The 18514-nt window shown below is 48.9% G+C and overlaps 1 protein-coding gene across 1 annotated transcript in view; it reads right to left on the reverse strand.

The window, feature by feature from the left end:
- The window catches only part of CELSR3 (cadherin EGF LAG seven-pass G-type receptor 3), a 40985-nt gene that overhangs the window by 18863 nt on the left and 3608 nt on the right, over nt 1-18514 (reverse strand). Inside the window, exons 2-17 of the mRNA XM_074199027.1 lie at nt 15926-16585; nt 13586-13811; nt 11595-11710; nt 11131-11219; nt 8873-9030; nt 8472-8635; nt 8023-8148; nt 7611-7780; nt 7201-7386; nt 5847-5957; nt 5102-5273; nt 4632-4773; nt 4352-4472; nt 3748-3931; nt 2245-2346; nt 1106-1200 (exon numbers count right to left, since the gene is read on the reverse strand). Coding sequence (XP_074055128.1) covers nt 1106-1200; nt 2245-2346; nt 3748-3931; nt 4352-4472; nt 4632-4773; nt 5102-5273; nt 5847-5957; nt 7201-7386; nt 7611-7780; nt 8023-8148; nt 8472-8635; nt 8873-9030; nt 11131-11219; nt 11595-11710; nt 13586-13811; nt 15926-16585 — 2822 coding nt within the window. The remainder of the gene's footprint in view (nt 1-1105; nt 1201-2244; nt 2347-3747; nt 3932-4351; nt 4473-4631; nt 4774-5101; nt 5274-5846; nt 5958-7200; nt 7387-7610; nt 7781-8022; nt 8149-8471; nt 8636-8872; nt 9031-11130; nt 11220-11594; nt 11711-13585; nt 13812-15925; nt 16586-18514) is intronic.

Here is an 18514-nt window from a genome sequence, read left to right on the forward strand (position 1 = left end):
AGAGGGAAGAAATGCTTGTTCCCCATCAAGGAAGGAAGAGGGAGAAAAGGCAAGAGGAAATGAAGAAAGAAAGAAGGAAAGCAAAGAAGGAGGGAGAGAAGGAAAGAGAGGAAGAAATTAGGAAGGTAAGGAGAGAGGAGTGAAAGAAGGAAAGAGGAAGGGAAGAAAGAAGGAATGAAAAAAGGAAGGAGGAAGGGAAGGAGAAAGAAAATAAATTATTAAATTATTACATGTCAGGCTTTAAAATATGATCTAATTTGGTCCTCAAAACAAACCTGGAAAGTAAATGCTTTCATTTTACAGCCCAGAACACTGAGGTAGACAGAGGTTAAGTGACCTGTCCAGCAAATGTCTGAACTCAGGTTTTCCTGACTCCAGGCCTCATGCTCTACCACTGCCATAGTCAGGGTCTTTTGGGAAGATCCATAAAATCTGTACGTCACTAGGGTCTATTCTAAGTGTCAAGAAGTCCAGTGGTAACTGCAGGTAAGACCCTAGGGAAAGAGTGTCTATAGAGATGGGAGGGAAGAACGGAGCAAATTCTTGGATTTGAGGTCTATACATTTCTGGTTCTGAGCTGAAAGAGGCTATTCTTGTAGCATCAGTTTTGGGAAGGCAGACATGAGGTAGGCCTTAGGAGGAGGTCGTGAAGCCAGGAAGGAGGCAGTACCAGTTGAATGAAGGTTCAGAAGGATGGAGAGCACTGGAGAGCTGCAGAAGATGTGAGGGGCTGTGAAGATAGGGAGGGGTCTCTGGGGTAGGAGTGACATGTATTTCTAGCAAAACCATCTCCTAGGAAGCTGGAGAGAGCCTGGGGATGTTGAGGTAGATAGGGAACAAGCATTTATTAAGGATCTGCTGTAGGCCAGGAAATATACTGTACTAAGCACTTTACAAATATTCTCTAATTTGATCCTCACAACCCTGGAAAGTAGATGCTATTGTGATTTTCATTTTACAGATAAGGAAACAAGCAAACAAGTGCTCAAAGTCACATATCTGGTTAGTATTGTAGGCTGGATTTGAATTCAGAGCTTCCTGACTCCAGTCCCCAAGTTGCATCTACTGCACCACCTCATTACAGGAAGGGGAGGGGGAATCCTACCATCAGGCCCAGTTCCCGGAAGGCAGGTGAGGTACAGTTGAAAAGGTCTGGCTGCAGCCACCCCCTGTCTTCATCACAGCGCCGGACAGCAGCACCTATGCAAAGGCAAGAGGGCATCCTGGTCAGAGTGCCAGACTGTGGGCCACTAGAACCTCCAGGCCCCAGGTACTAATCACAAGCTGAGCCCCCACACAACCCGAGTCAAGGGCTAGTCTGTCCAGAGAAGCTAGAGAACCCTGACATCTGATTTCCCTAGGTCACCCTGGGGAAGCCCCACCCCTTCTCCCCCCAGACCCTCCAGATCTAAAAGTCTAGCACTCCTGAAGCCTGGTGACACCATAAGCAAAGGAGGAGTATCCTGGTGGGGGGGGGGATTATAAGCATTGTCAGTTCTCAATCACCTGTACTAATAGAGCAGGGCAGAGGCAAGGAAGATTCCAAACTAGCAGGTAATTAAAAAACTTCAGAAATGCATTTAAGAAGCAGGGAGGTATAAGCAAACACAAACACGCTAGCCCCCCCCCCAAACACACCCACACCCACTCTAAGACACACACAGACACCCCATCCATATTCAGCCCCACAGTGTCATCTGTGGAAGGAGGCAGTAGCCCTAAATCATCCTCACTACATTGTGGATAATTGAGAACCAACTGATAGCGCCACAAGGAGTGGGGATCTGCAGAGACTTCAGACAAGGAGGGAGACAGCAAAGAATTTAGGCAGCAAGTGGAAAGGGGGAGAGGTGCAGGCAGGGCTTCAGACAGTAAAGGGGTCTGCGGGGACCTCAGGCAGCAGAGGAGCCCAAAGCATCCCTGAGTGTAAAAATGGGGGGACTTACCTGTTCCCCGCAAACCTGCCCAGGAACCAAGAGAAATGGAAAAATGACAGGGTGAGGGGGCTAGGGGCAAGAGAGGTGATGAAGGAGAGACTTCAAACTAAATTCCCTCAACTCCCATCTTTCCCTCCCTTTCCTACTTCCTAAAAAGGACTGTCCCTTAAGGCCCAACTTATTATATATTATAGGGCCTCTGCCAAGTCAGAAGGATCCTGGGACCCCATTCTCCCCTTTCTTTAGCTGTCCCCTCCCTCTGCCAGGTTCCACTGAGGACCTATCACTCCCACCCACTGTCACTTACCCAGGGATCCTTTGGGGCAAGGCACTGTGGCCAAGAGTCCAAACTTGGTCTGTGGCCACCACACCCCACCTTTCAGTGACTTGGGGCATCCATCATAAAGCACTGGGAAAGCAAGAAGAAAAAGCTAAAATCTGGATCAGAGAGGATCACCAAACCTTGAAGTAATTTCTTAAGACAATTCTGCAGAGCCCACTGTCCCCCCAAAACAAACCTAGATTTGGAGTCAGGAAGTCCAGGTTAGTGTCCTATCTTTGTCTTCCAGGTTTTAGTTGTGTGACAACAGACCTCTCTGAGACAATACCCCCACCCCCACCCCACCCCACATCTGTCATAAGGAGACAGTTATACTTGCAGTACCAAATGAACAAAGTTGGGAAGAAAACTTTTTGAAAAACAAGTTGGGGGGGGGGGGAGGCGGCTGGTGGCACAGTGGATAGAGCACCGGCCCTGGAGTCAGGAGTACCTGAGTTCAAATCCAGCCTCAGATACTTAGTAATTACCTAGCTGTGTGGCCTTGGGCAAGCCACTTAACCCCATTGCCTTGAAAAAACTTAAAATAAAAAAAAAAACAAGTCGTTATTTCAGAAAAGGACTAGCTTAAAAACTAAGGCTTTGATAAGCAGAAAAAAAAATGCCAGCATCTGTACAGCACTTTTAAAGCTTGAAAAGTATTTTTTCCAAATGTTAATTCATTTGATTCTCACAACAACCCTGCAAAGTAAGCACTATTATTACCCACATTTTACAGATAAGGAAACAGGCTGAAAGAAGTACAGTAATTTGCCCAGAGTCACATAACTACTAAGTGTCTGAGACAGGATTCAAATTCAGGTCCACTGTGCCACCTAGCTAATAAGGGAAATATTAAGATAGATATCAAATTATATCAAATAATTTATTTCCCTGGATCTCAAATCTCCCTCTCTAAAATAGGAGGGTTGATCTATTTGGGTTCTAAGCTCACTTTCTATATTTATTGTTCTAAACTTCTATACGCTAACATTTTGTGTCTAAAGTTCTCTCCAGTTCTGATGGTTCCTGGTAGTTTACGTTAAGTCCTTTCTTGCAGACATTCTACAGTTATTCCTATAACTGATGCTCTCTCTTGTTCCTTTCAATTCTTATTCTTTCATAGTGCCATGAGGAGCTTTTGAATTATTTTGCACATGTTATCTTTGATCGTTCATTTGTCAAATGGAGTCAAGATCTTTGGGTCAACAGTGAAAGAAAATGCTTTCAACAGGGTCCTTGGAAAGGAGAGCTGGGCATCATGGACCCCAGGCCAAGCCTTCTGCTCAGGATTGTGGCGCATTCCTGCCACCTAGTGGCAACATGTGTGAACCGTCTGAGCGGCAATTTGAACAGCAAACTCCATGGTCCTCAACAGTGACAGGTCTTCCCCGGGTTTTTAATGCTGAATAAATTGTATCTCCCACCTCAGACCAGAGTGCAGTGTCATATCTAAATCCCGAAAAGCATCTCTTTCTGGGGTCCCCAGCTCACCCCGGCATCCGCTGGAGGTGACCTCGGCAAAGGGGCTGTCACAGCTGTTGCACTGCCGGCCGATGACCCCAGGCCTGCAGGGGCACTGCCCGCTGTCCTGGGAGCAGGAGCGTGAAGAGGAGCCCACAGGGTAGCAATCGCAGGGAAGGCAGGTGTCACTCCCCCGGGGTCGGTAATGGAACTCCTGAAGGGGGGACGGGGTCAGGGGCCTGGGGTCAGAGGTCAGGGCTTAGGGAAGGGGTCATAGGAGCTGGGGTCAGAAGTCAGGGCAGGTATTGTGATTAGGGATCAAAGGTCATGGACATGCTGAAACCAGGAGCTGAGAATGGTTGGATCGGAGGAATGGAGGTCAGGGCCAGGGTATCCAAATCAGGAGACAGGTGAGGTGCAAGGGTCAAGGTCAGAAGTCAAGAGTTAGAAGAAGAAAATCAAGATATAGGTCTAAAATTTGGGTCAGGAGTCTAGGTCAAAGTAAAAACAAGTTCAGGGATCAAAGGAAGAGTTGAGGACACAGGTGGCAGGCATTAGAGGTGAGGGGTTCAGAGGTCAAGGTCTGGGGCTAAGGAGTCGGGGTCTGAAACACAGCGCACCCCACCCCATTTACCTTACAGTAACACTGCCCATTGGTCTTGTTACAATCTGGATCGAAGCCCTTGTTGACATCACAGTTGCAGGGTCCACAAGCTGGGCTTCCCCACCAGCCCCGAGGACACTGCTGGTCCATTCTGCAGAGGAAAGGGAGCAGAAGTCACACTGAGAACTTCCCTGGCCTGTTCTCCAACCCAAACTCTCCTGAGATTCATCTCCATTCTCTCTGGGCCTGTTTTCAAGAACAATTCCCTCTAACTTTCTCCTTCAACCCCAAGAACCACTAGCCCTCTCACCTGTGCTCACAGTGAGGTCCAAAGTGGCCGTCCTCACACTCACAAGCATAGCCATGGGGTGCTCCCACCCGCCGCTGGCAGGAGCCCTTGTTCTTACAGGGATTCAGGTGGCAGGCATCCACACAGGCCTTCCCATAGTAACCTGGGCAATCAGAAGGGTATCAGCCTTACTGGTCACATCCTCAGGATACTGAGGACCTCAAAAACCACCCAGTCCACCCCCCCATTTCTGAGAGGAGAAAAACTCCGGCCCCAAGAGGTCAACTCACTCTCCTGTGTTTATATAGCACATCCAAGTCTTGAACCCAAGTATCTCTGAATTCAATACACTACACCATCACTCCCTTGACCCTGATCATTCTGTCTCTTGGTCACCACTTCAGGTCAGGAAACCTTCCACACTGTCCTTGTAGACACCCCCTCCCTCATACAGGGGATATCTCCCTTCTCTACCCAAGAGTAAATCCTACCTGGGTGGCAGACGCAGGAGAAGGTCTGCCACTCGTCCCGACAGTCAGCATGCAGAGGGCAGGGCTTGGAGGCACAGGGGTTGAGTACATTGCATCCTGGCTCTGCATTCATCTTACTGCTGGGTGGAGGGAGGGCTGGGGCCCCTGATGACATAGTGCCCAGCCACACTCCCTGCCAGAAGATGGGTCACTGGGGGATACAGTACTGTACCCCAAATTCTGGAGCCACAAAGTCCTGATCCCAAATACCAGGACCAACTCCTACCCAACATCTTCCCCAAACATGAAACTGAGAACCACCCCCATTCACTAAGAATGTGCCCAAGCCCAGAAATCCCTTACTCCACGTCTTCCAGATTGACCCCTTCCAGTCTCAGCAAAAGACTCATGATACTCAAAACTAAGTCCTATCCCTATTCTACCAAAATCCCAAGACTCACCCCCTAGTACTAAGCACATCTGCCCCAGCACCGAGACAAAAGCATACATACCCTCTCTCAAACAAGACCTCCAAAATAGAGTTCTCCGCCTCTATCCATTCTGACATCCAACCCATCTCCCCAACTAAACCAACCCTTTCTCAGGAAGCCTGAGCATCCTGCCCCCAAAGGGTCCTGGGACACCTGATACCCCTCAGACTCTCTCTTCCCAGATTGATTCACTTCAGTACCCCATGGCTTTGGAGGGGGGACTCCCTTTTGATTCACTTCAGTACCCCATGGCTTTGGAGGGGGGACTCCCTTACCTGGATACATCCATCAAATCCCCTATGGATCTCATGGGCCTTGGGCAGGCCCCCAACATGGAGGTGCTTCACCTTTAGCCCATGCAGCTCACTCCCCACTGTCATGGTGTCCTAAGAGGGGATGACAAGGGAGAGAACTTCAGGTCAACATAAGAACAGGCCACAGAGCACCAAGAACAGAACTGGAGTGGGGGTGCAGGGGGTAGAGAATGAGGAGGAACAACTCTGAAAAAAAAAAAAAACAACCTACCCAGACAACCCAGCTTGCCTAACCCCCCATCCTCCAAACAAATAGGACTGACAATCCAAAACCTAAATACACTGGCTGAGGGAGATCCCACTACCACCAGTCTAATTCATATTCTTATCAGCTCTTACTAGATTACCAGTTTAGCCTAACTGGTCTTGCAGTCTATATTCTCTCCACTCCCCAATCCATTGCACACCCAGCAGATTTTGGTGATGCTAATCTTCTTATTGCCCAAACAGGCCTGGCCACATCACACTTCTGGGCTCCAATCTATGTTCTTCACCTTCTTTCACATACAAAGCTATTCTGTAATCTCATCCATTGTCCATGTTTCTCTCCAAGGAGTGGGCACAGAGTTGTGTCCCCCATTCCTGGAGTCCTTTCCAGGAATTCAGTCCAGATTCTGAAAACTGAAAGCCTTCTCTTCCTCCAAGTTCTAAATCAGACACCCCCTCTTCTATTCTGTCCTCCTTAATTACCCAAGTGGTAGCCCTGGCAGTAGAGACAAACTGCCCTAAAGCATTCTGCCCGAGATGGGGCATTTTTGTTTGTATTACACTTATATGAAAATAAGTCTTCTCCCCTTCCCCTATCAGAATATAACTTCTTCAAAAGTGGTATTTCCTTTTTTCATTCTGTAGCCTGAGACCAAGCACCTGAACCTGAACAGAGTAAGCATTTGTTGAATGGATGAATGAGTGAATGAACGATTAACTGACTGACTGAATGAATAAGTCTCAAGCAATTCTTGCAAGGGGCACCTCCCTGCCTCCAGGGGAGAGTGACCATCCTGGTGTGGTTGGACCGTGATAACCTTCATGCTGTTATGGTCTCCTGGGAAAACAGTTTAGTTCTCCCTTCTCCTAGGGCAGCCTTTAATGCTTTCATAATCAACTCTCTGCCCAGCCCTTGGAAAGAGACAGGGATCTAAGGGGCCAGTGGTTTATCCCTGTGTGCCAATTAACTGGAACATGCAGGAACCCAATGGGGCCAGGAAGGGATTGGGGAGCAAGTCAATGACAGGCCTACTGTGGGTCCTGCTAGGATGAGAGATATGTCATAGGGTGATGGATAGGAACGGGCACTAGGGAAGGGACCTCATACCTGGAAGAGGCCAAAGTCCACCGTGACTGTGAGAAGCGAGTGCCCAGACCGCCCAGCTTGTCCATCCTGCAGCTCCAGTCGGATATCGTGCCACCGCCCATCATTGAGTGTCACTTGGTCCAGTAGAAGGCGGGCACTTCGGCCAGAGCCCCTGTCCACCACTAAGGACAAGAGTCCCCTTTCCAGCTGAGGATAAATGAAGTCAATCTTAGATGGGGGGCACTTGACAATACAGAAATCTGGGCATTCCCAGTTACCACAGGGTAAGGAGGAGGGAAAATCAGTATTGGGAACCTGTGCTCAGGAAAGGTCAGAAGAATCACAACTAGACTTGGGGTGGGGGGGGCAGAGAGGCTGTTGCCTAGCTTAGAGGCACAGTGATGACTGGGGATCAGGAGTCATGGGCACACCTGGCACAGGAGGGAACTGTGCTGTCCGGCCTGAATCTGCAACAGGAGCCCGTGTGGTGTCCGTGTCCGGAATGCCAGCCCCAGATACCAGGGCACAGAAATGGCCATTTCATTCCCAAAGTCCCAACTCAGGGCTCCATTGCCCCGGAAACGGTAGGGATGAACCATGGCTAGGAATTGAAAGAGGAAGGAAGGAGAAGTTGTACATTCCACATTCTGGGTTAGTGGTTCCCCTTTCTGGGTCACTTCTAATAGTCTTTGTCCTGTACCTCCTTCCCCATGCCCTCCCTGGGGAGCCTACAGTACCCCACCCTCCCACCAAAACCCTTTTCTATACCCACAGGTTTGCTAGCCTGAGCCAACAGCCCTTGCCCATCTCCCTTGCACCCCCCCTCCTTGCAGGGTCCCTCACCAAGACTACAGTCTTTCCCCCCGAAGCCCACAGGGCAATCACATTGGAAGCCAGCCCAGCCATCAGAGCAGGTACCACCATTCTGGCAGGGGCCAGAGACACAGAAAGCACTCTTGGACTGGCAGCCTAAAGCAAAGGAGGAAGCAAAACACATATATGAAGAGGGCACCACACTGCCCTCTACTTAAACTCCTAAATTCCTTGGACAGGTCCCCCCACACTCAAATCCTGTGTTCTACCCTCCTGGTGGGGGAATATGTGATGAGGAGGAAATGCTACTGATTGATATAAAGGATGTTAATAGAGGTCAGCACTTTATAGGGGTTTGGGGTTACCGAGCAGGTCCCAGGGGGCCATACTGGAAGAGGTGCTGCTGCTGTCAGAAATAGGACTATCAAGGAAGTTCCAATGGGGTTTGGGACATGGGAATTCCCTTAATGGGGTCATACCAGGAATGGTGCCATTGTTGGCCACAAAAGCTGCCATATCCACACGTCGGCTGTCAATAAACAGATCTCTCATGCAGCCTACAAACTCCTTGTGGGACACAGGAAAATTCTCAGGCAGGTTGGGGACACCCCCCAAGAGCAAAGGTCCAGTCAGATCCAGTGACCTAAGGAAGAGATGTGAGACACAGGATAGGTCTAGGAGGGTCTACCCTTCTTTGGCCTGATCTGGCATTCCTTGGGAAGAGACAGATGGGAAGATGACTGAGGGGACCAGGGTTCCACTTGATGTAAATGCAAAAGGGGAAATTAAAAAGATGGAAAGGGAGGATAAATGTTCAGCCAGGAAGACAGGAAATAGGGGACAGCCAAGGGAGGCAGGGAGAGACAGGCAGGAGGCTCACTTCTTGGAGCTGGTCTGGACACCCTCAGCTGCACATGAGTAGTTGCTGATCTCAGCCCCAAACTGCAGGGCCACGGGGGTGTCACACTCATCCACGCTCAGCACAGCCACTTTGTCCTTGGAAGGGCCCTGAACCCCACCTAGTGCACTGGTCCGGGGCTGAGGACACAGTATTATTAGAGACTCAGAGGAGTCCAGGACGAGAGGGACAAGACACCCACCCCTCTGTACACAGTTTCCCTAGAGCATCTGTCCTCCACAGCCCATTCATGTGACAATAACAGCAACCACTATAGCTTCCTTTTCTATAGTAATTATTATCAAAAACATGTACTGAGTGTTCCCAGGCACCATCCTGGCTCTTTACTGTCCCCACAGAGGAGGATTTGGCTCTGGTACTGATGAGTATCCTTAACAAGGTGTGAAATTGCCTTGGCAAGGTTACCTCCTTGATAAGGTGTGAATTTCTTGCCTTGTCTTAGGTTGCTCCATTGACACCACATGAGGATGAATGATTGATTCATGGTCAGTTCATACACCTGGGCTACACCTTTGGACTTGGCCTTTAAAAGGGAGAGCAGAAACACAGGGGCAGAGAAAGAGAGAGAGAGAGGGGGGACCAGATCTGGGAGGTCAGATGGAGATTACTCAGTCATTTATACTTAGACTGGTCCCCTAGGAGGAAGTCTCTGTGGTCATATACCCTTTTCAGGAAACCATGTGCCCCATGACAAAAGCAGTGACTCAGTGGCAAGAAGTTACTGACCAAGTTGGGAACTGCAAGACCTTGGGTTAGCAGCAGTGACAGAGTGAAGGAGGAGCTACTGGACGGAGACTCCTAAACCAACTGTAGGTGGTCTTATACAAGAAGGAACCAAAGCGGGGCAGCTAGGTGGCGTAGTGGATAAAGCACCAGCCTTGGAGTCAGGAGTACCTGGGTTCAAATCCAGTCTCAGATACTTAATAATTACCTAGCTGTGTGGCCTTGGGCAAGCCACTTAACCCCATTTGCCTTGCAAAAACCTTTAAAAAAAAAAAAAGAAGGAACCAAAGCCAAGATGCAGCAAGAGACTGGAGAGTCAAAGTATAGAGGGGCAAACACAGACCTTGCCATACTCTGGTTCTGTGAGTTACATGGACTGTGTGGGGTAAAGTGACTCTCAAAAGACCACAGATTTTTGTAGTGCTATATATAAGGATGAGGAAAGTGTAACCAACTAAAGGAATTGGTTGCTATATGTCTAGAGGACTGGATATGCTCACAGGGGAGATGAGACTAGAGCAGAGGGGTCCACTGTGACCCAAATCATATTAAAATGCAATTGGGAAATATTTAACAAAATAACTGAAAAATACAAAAGAACCTAAATGTTAATAGTAGCCTCTATTTCTATTTGAATTTGACACCAGTGGTCTAGAATTAAGCAAATTAGCTCTCTGGTGAGTCCTAGAACCTCTATAGTCTTCCTGGCTTATAGCAGTATCCTCAAGATTGAAGATCCCTCAAATGGGGAAAGAACTCAGGGAGAGTTCTCCTCCGTGAACCTGTGAAAAGCCTATTTTGATTGTCTCCCTTACCTTTCAATTCTCAACTGAACCAGAAATCTACACCACGAAGTCAAGGAGGCATGGTCCAGTGATTCCTTGCCACTTGGCCACTGCCTCCTTTCACGCCATCCTTGGGACTTCATGATTTCCTAGGGCACATGATTTCCCTAGAGACTTTAAGCCTGGATAGACCTGACCCAAGGAACTGAGGCTACATGCATTTTACTAGCTTCTCTTAATCTGACCTTCCAGCTCTGGTTCTTAATCTCTCTGCCCTGTGTCTCTGTTCTCTCCTCCAAAAACCAAGCCCAAAGGTATAGCCTAAATCTACGGACTGGCCGTGAATCAATCGTCCTCAAAGTGGCGTTAATGAAGCAACCCAGAACAAAGCAAGGAATTCACACCATATCAAGGAAATAACTATGCCAAGATAATTTCATCCTTTGTTAGGGAGACATCAAAGGCAAAGTCCTTTTCAGTTGGAGCAATAGGAACCCAGGAAAACATCTAGGACCCTCACTACAATCCTTATTAATACTACCCAGTATCCCTTGGGCTCATCCTCCCACCAGGATTAGGAGAAGGGAAAATCAGAAGGTCTGGAGGGATTGTGGAACTGTCTGAGGAACTCAGGGACTGGTAGGACTAGCCCAAAAGGAATGAGAGGATTTAGAAAGAGTGGAAGGTTTGGAAGGCAACAAAAATATTCACCTTATTGTAGTATCTCAACTGCACTGTATGCCACTGCCCATCACTCACACCACTGGGCACTATGGGGCTCACTACTGTGCTTGACTCCCCTATAATGAGGGAGAGATGGGGTCAGCTCTGGGGTAGAAAAAACCCACTGCCTAGACACATGCCCCACAAAGACATACATGCTCAGCACTGTATTCTAACACCTACTAGCACCACCACCTCCTCTAAGAGATGCTGCCCCACCCAACCCCACACAGAATTACTAACTGTAGGACCTTGGTTGATTCACTCGCCCTCTCTGAGCCTCCATTGCCCTGTCTAGGAAATGAGAGCCTCGGACTGAATGATGTATTAGGGATACATCTTCTCAGCTCTGACACTTTAGGTTCCAAGGTTCTGCCCAATTCACAGATTCTATGGGTCTATGAGGATACACAAGCACACAGACAAGGATACACACATGGATATGCACACACCCGTGGAGTAGGTGAGCCTCACTTGCCCTGCCACTATTTCCAGGGCAAGAAAATCATGTTTCTCGTTAAGGCGACCATTGTAAAAGAGGAGTCCGTGGGACCGCACTGTGGCAAACCTGTGGAGAGAAGGAAAAGCACAGCAGTCAGAGGAACTCTAGAGAATTCCAAACTCATATCCCCAATACTATTCAAGATTAGCTCCTTTTCCTGTGACTTCCACAAAGGAATTTAGAACTACCCCTCGGGGGCACTCTTATTGATGAACCATCTGGCTCAGTTCTGAAATTCCCTTGACTCCTTACTAGTATGAACCTCCTAGTCACTAAGGAGACTGGAGGGAGAAGGGAGATAGATTATGGTGGCAGAGGAGAGAGCTGACAAGTCAGTGAGTAGAGGACAACTGAGACAGGTTTAAGGGCTGACAGGTTAGATGAGGTAGTAGTTAGTAATATTTTGGGGGTCAAATATTGGGGAGAATTTTCAGGTTTGTGGGTAATGGGTTAGAGGTATTTGACATTGGGGGGTTGCTTGGAAGAGACAATTTTGGGAGGCTGGGGGCTGAGTTTAGGAGTGAGAGTCTGAAAAGGTGATGAATTTTGAGGATGACAAATTGAAAATAGAGATATCTGGAGGAAAATGATTTGAAAGTGGTATTTGTTGTACATATGCCTTGATCCAGCAATACCACTACTGGGTCTATACCCTGAAGAGATGATGAAAAAGGGTAAAAACATCACTTGTACAAAAATATTCATAGCAGCCCTATTTGTGGTGGCAAAGAATTGGAAATCAAGTAAATGTCCTTCAATTGGGGAATGGCTTAGCAAACTGTGGTATATGTATGTATGTCATGGAACACTATTATTCTATTAGAAACCAGGAGGGATGGGAATTCAGGGAAGCCTGGAGGGATTTGCATAAACTGATGCTGAGTGAGATGAGCAGAACCAGAAAAACACTGTACACCCTAACAGCAACATGGGGGCGATGATCAACCTTGATGGACTCGCTCATTCCATCAGTGCAACAATCAGGGACAATTTTGGGCTATCTGTGATGGAGAATATCATCTGTATCCAGATAAAGAGCCGTGGAGGGGGCAGCTAGGTGGCGCAGTGAATAGAGCACCAGCCTTGGAGTCAGGAGTACCTGGGTTCAAATCCAACCTCAGACACTTAATAATTACCGTGTGGCCTTGGACAAGCAACTTAACCCCATTGCCTTGAAAAATCTAAAAAAATTTTAAAAATTAAAAAAAAATAAAGAGCCATGGAGTTTGAACAAAGTTCAAGGACTATTCCTGTTATCTTACTGTCTGATCTAGTTTTCTCTTCTACTTTATGTTTCTTCTTTAAGGATATGATTTCTCTCTCATCACACTCAATCTGGATCAATGTACAACATGGAAACAATGTAAAAACTGACAAATTGCTTTCTGTGAGGGGGTGGGAGGAGGGAAGTGAAATTGGGGGGAAAAGTGTAAAACTCAAAATAAATAAAATCTTTAATAAAAAAAAAAGGGATGGGGCGGCTAGGTGGCGCAATGGAGAGAGCACAGGCCCTGGGGTCAGGAATACCTGAGTTCAAATCCGGCCTCAGACACTTAATAATGACCTAGCTGTGTGGCCTTGAGCAAGCCACTTAACCCCACTGCCTTGTAAAAACAAATAAATAAATAAATAATAAAATAAAGTGATATTTGAGAGGTAACAGATTGAGGACTTTTTGGCAATAAAATGTCTGGGGTTGACAGCTTACAGTACTAGCAAGTTTGGAAGTATCAAGAACCTTTACCACCATAATCCATCCCCCATCCTTCTTCCTTGGTGGCCCAGGAGGAGCTTGTACCAGTATGGAAGGAGGGAGGTTTATCAGTCAGAATGCAACCTGGTAGGCCCAAGGAAGGGTTCTAGAACTTTGGGCAAAGTAAAGAGGCAACTTTGTTAGAAGTGACAGGTAACATGGAAGAGACACAAGGGGAGGACACTTACGAGAGTGAGAGAGTGAGGTGAAATCGTTGGCGCAGGCCCCGGAACATGAGGAAGGAGTTAGGAGGAAAGGATCGGACAGCTACCTCACAGTAGGGCCCCTCGAAGCCCCCGCCCCCTGGGCACTGGCAACGGAAGCCACCAGAAGGTGTATTGGTGCAAGTCCCACCATTTCGGCAGACGCCAGGCACACATCGGCCAGCTCGACTATCCAGTTCACAGTTCTCACCTAGGGGCCAACAACATTAATTATCTAGAGTAGTGGCATCAAATTCAAATAGAAATGTGCTGGACATGTACTGACTTAGAAAACTACATGTTAGCATTATCTATATTTATTGTACTTTTATTTATTTTGTTAAATATTTCTTGGGGACAGCTAGGTGGCATGTTGAATGAAGCGTTGGCCCTGGAGTCAGGAGGACCTGAGCTCAAATGTGACCTAAGACACTTAATAATTAGCTAGCTGTGTGACCTTGGGCAAATCACTTAAGCCCATTGCCTTGGGTGGAGGGAGAACCTAAATAAATAAATATTTCTCAGTTAGATTGTAATCTGGTTCTGGCAGCACTCCTAGGATCCCCATTGAGCTCTTTAACTGATACCTTTGACTATAGTATCAAACAGGCACCTCAGGCTTCCATAGGGTCAAGGACACAGTAAAAAGCCTCACAATTAGGTCAAGCACAATTCAAGCAAAGGAATAGTAGAATTACACTGAAGAGTCAAAGGGAATTGAAAATTCAAGTCCTACTTTTGACCCTAACTGCATGACTCTAAATATGTCACCTAACTTCCCTAGGGCTCAGTTTCCTCATCTGTAAAATGAAGAGGTTTTTAAGAAATCCTCTGAAGTCCCTTTCAAGTCTATAGAGCCATAAATGTATACTACAGGAACATACAAAGCACAGTGCTGATCCAGCTATAAAACACAAATGGTATAGGCTCCTTGAAGGCTTATTTATTTTGTATCCCCTTGAGACTAAAACTCATTCCTAATTAATGTGTGTGAAATTAAAGGGAAAGGGGGCAGGTGGGAGAGTCATGAAAAGAAACTCTGCAGCAGGGCTAAGGGGAACTAACTAAAGGAATCTGTGAAAGAAGATTCCATAGACCCAAAGACATAGCAGGCTGGAGGGGTGATGCAGAGAAGGCTGTCAAAGAATTGTAGCTTCAGAACTGATTCAGAACATAAATTCACATCCAAACCCCTCATTTTACTGATGAGCAAACCGAAGCCTGCACTGAGAATTTAAGAAACTTTCTTGGTCTTAGAGCTTGTGTTTGAAGCAACATTCAAAGGCTGAGGAGGTAAATCGTGAGTAGGCAGGAAAGGGGAGCATGGAATCTGTGGTCATCTTCTTTTGCATCAGAATTGAGAATAAAGGAGCAAAGAAGAGAAGTAAAAAGTGGGGGACCCGGCCCCAACATTTGAGACAAGGTCATAAAGCACCCAAAGCTCCAGGGGTCAGGAAGTATGAGTAATGGCTAGAGCCCTGGGTTCACCTCAAACACTCCCTAGTTGCAGGACTTAATTACTCTGGGTCTCAGTTTCCTTACCTGTAAAATGAACTATGATAATGGCTGGTGGGTTTTAAGTTTTACAAAGTACTTTCTACCGTGTTCTCTCACTTGATGCATCACAACAGCTCTATTAAGGTCGATGTCATCATTATCTGCAGTTTACAAGTGAGGAAACTGAGGGTTCTGGGCCTGGTCCGCATTTGAACTCCAGTTTTTCCCTGCTCCCAAGTCCGGCACCCTAACCATGAGGCTCTGCAGGTCTGAGGTCCAGCCTCCCCCGCAGCCCCAGCCCCAAGCTATCTCCTCAGTGAGGGGCCCCTGCATGAGCCTGGGGGACTCCACCTGCCCCTCCAGTGAACAGCAGGGAAGCCAAGGTGGAGAAGGCCCTGCCCCGCCGGACCCCGCCCCAGAGGTCCAGGACTGGAGACTCCCAAGCACCTGGAGCTGCGCCTCTCAGGCTGGGCCCCTGGCTCCTCCCCCTCATAGGCTGGCTCCTCGGCCCCTCCCCGAGCCCCGCCCCTCGGGCCCTCATAGGCTGGCTCCTTGGCTCCTCCCCGGGCCCCGCCTCTCTGGCTCCTCGGCTCCTCCCCGAGCCCCGCCTCTCTGGCTCCTCGGCTCCTCCCCGAGCCCCGCCTCTCTGGCTCCTTGGCTCCTCCCGAGCCCCGCCCCTCGGGCCCTCATAGGCTGGCTCCTCGGCTCCTCCCCGGGTCCCGCCTCTCTGGCTCCTCGGCTCCTCCCGGGCCCCGCCCCTCGGGCCCTCATAGGCTGGCTCCTCGGCTCCTCCCCGAGCCCCGCCTCCCGGGCTGGCCCGCCCCTCACCTGTGAAGTGCGGGCGGCAGACGCAGGTGTAGCCGCCCTCGCGCCGCGCGCAGGCGCCGCCGTGGCGGCAGGGGTTGGAGTAGCAGAGGTTGAGCTCCGTCTCGCAGTAGTCGCCCGTGAAGCCGGGCGGGCAGCGGCAGCGCAGGCCGGCGATGGGGTGGATGGGCCGGAAGAGCGTGGAGGCGGAGGCCAGGAAGGGCGCGGAGGAGTCGAAGCGCAGCACCGAGATGCACTTCATGTAGTTCTCGCAGGGCTCCCGCAGGCACACGTTGTCGTCGAAGGGCAGCACGTCCAGCAGCGAGGCGGCGGCCAGCGCGGCGCGGCGCACGTACAGCTGCTCCTGCAGCTCCTCCGAGCTGAAGAAGGGCCCCGCGCCCGCGCCCGCGCCCGGCGCGCCCCCGCCCGGCGCCAGCGCCGAGAAGCTCACGTTGAGCACGGCGCCGCCCACGTCCGTGTCGTTCTGGATGTTGAAGACGAACACGTCCTCCTTGGGCGTGGCCAGCACGGCGGCCACGCCCTCCAGGAAGCTGGCCAGCAGCGGCGACAGGAAGCGCTCCTGCCACATGTTCTCCAGCCGCACCGTCAGGCTGTTGGCCAGCATGTCCTCCGTGATGATGGTCACCCGCAGCACGCACTGCGCCGTCACGCTGTGCACGCCGTCTGCGGAGACAGAGCCGGCGGGGTCAGCCCCCAGGGACAGCCGCGGGCGGAGGCGGACCCCAGGATCCCTCTGGTGTGGCCCCCGGGCAGCGGCCGCTGCTTCCTCCCGCAGACCTGGGCCTGACTGGACCAGGTGCCCTGTGGCTTCTTAAGCCTGTGATAAACGCCTAGGAGAGCTTGCAAGCTGGCCCTTCCTAGCATCAGAGCAACTCTTTCTATTAAAGATGAAAGCCATGGGGCGGCTGGGTGGCACCGGCCCTGCAGTCCGGAGGACCAGGGTTCAAATGTGGCCTCAGACGCTTAATAATGACCTAGCTGTGGCCTTGGGCAAGCCGCTTAACCCCATTGCCTTGCAAAAACTTAAAAAGAAAAAAAAAAGATGAAAGCCGTGGGGCCACCTCAGTGAATAGATTAGGAAAGGAGCCTGCCCCAAAGTCTTCGAGCTAAGAAGGTTCAGGGCCAGGACTTATCAAAGTTTTCTGCCTGCAGAGCGCATGTTCCTTCCACTATTATCATGCTGCCTTATTTCGCCATTCCTTTCCCAAATTGAGGGAGGGAGGCAGAATTCACTGGATCCTTCATACAAGGGAGAGAGAAGCAAGAGCTCAGAGGAGGAGATTGTTATGGGGATCTCCAAGCACTCTATTTAACTGTCTTCTATAGCAGGGCTGTCCAACCTTACTTATAAAAGTCTTTATTGAAACAATAGACAACATATTTTGCTTTGACATTTTAGTGAGAGCTCTGCAGTAGCTCAGCTTGGTTTAATGAACCTGCAGAGGGGCCCACATAAAATTGCACTGCAGACTGCATTTGGACAGCCCTGTTCTATATTACGGGTGAAGAAAGTGAGAAGCTAAAGGAGTCTCAAAAAGATCTAAGGGGGGGGGGGTAGCTAGGTGGCAAAATGGATAGAGCACCAGCCCTGAAGTCAGGAATACCTGAGTTCAAATCCAGCCTCAGACATTTAATAATTACCTAGCTGTGTGGCCTTGAGCAAGCCACTTAACCCCATTGCCTTGCAAAAAATTAAAAAAAAAGATCTAAGGGATGACTGAGATACCCCATCTTTCACTCCTCTGTAGGTTTTATCTTCTCTCTCACCCCATCACAGTGCTTTGCGTACAGTTGCATTTAATAAAAGATTGTTGCCCATTCATTCATTCAGGTGGATTATCAAATGATTACTTACACACAATGCACTGTACTAGATAGAGGGAGGTATCCAGGGTTTTCTTTTCCCAATATGGCCCAGAAAGCTTGGCCTTGTGGGAAGAGGTCTAACCAACTCTTCCCCAACTACTAGAGTCCTTGGTTTCATGAAATGAGATATTATCTGATTTAACTCTCTCATTTTGAAAATGATGAAATTGAGACCTGAGAAGGAAAGTGCAACTGTGTCTACTGTCATACAGCTAGTGGAGGAGGGAACAGACCCAGAGAGAAGTTATATTAAAGGCTTTCTCCCCCCAACCACCACCACCACATTAACCCAGGAAGCAGTTCTTTCTTAGAGAGGCCCAACTTAGCTTCAAACCACAGTGCAACTCATAAAATTAGACTCCTGAACCATGAGGGAGTTAATGGCAGAGAGGCTATAACCAGAAACAGGCAAAGCACTGTAAGATTTCTCTACCATTCCTTGTTATAAATCTTCCACTCCAACTCTAATAAGGAGCAACTGCTACAAATACACTGTGGGTCTTATTGATAATAAGAGTCAAGTCAGGGAATCCAGATCTCCTGACTCAAAAACTTCTTAGGTGATCTCTAAGGGTCTTCTCAGTTCCAAATTCTATAATTCTAGGATGACCACTGACCCAGACTGTCTGGATGGCAAACCCCGTTGTGCTAATGGCTATCTGAGTCATTCCTCTAAAGGGGAAGGGAAGCATGAGGTTAAGTCCATCCTAGCCCTGCTTGCCTTCT

This window comes from Macrotis lagotis, chromosome 8 (assembly GCF_037893015.1).
Source record: "Macrotis lagotis isolate mMagLag1 chromosome 8, bilby.v1.9.chrom.fasta, whole genome shotgun sequence".
NCBI lineage: Eukaryota > Metazoa > Chordata > Mammalia > Peramelemorphia > Peramelidae > Macrotis > Macrotis lagotis.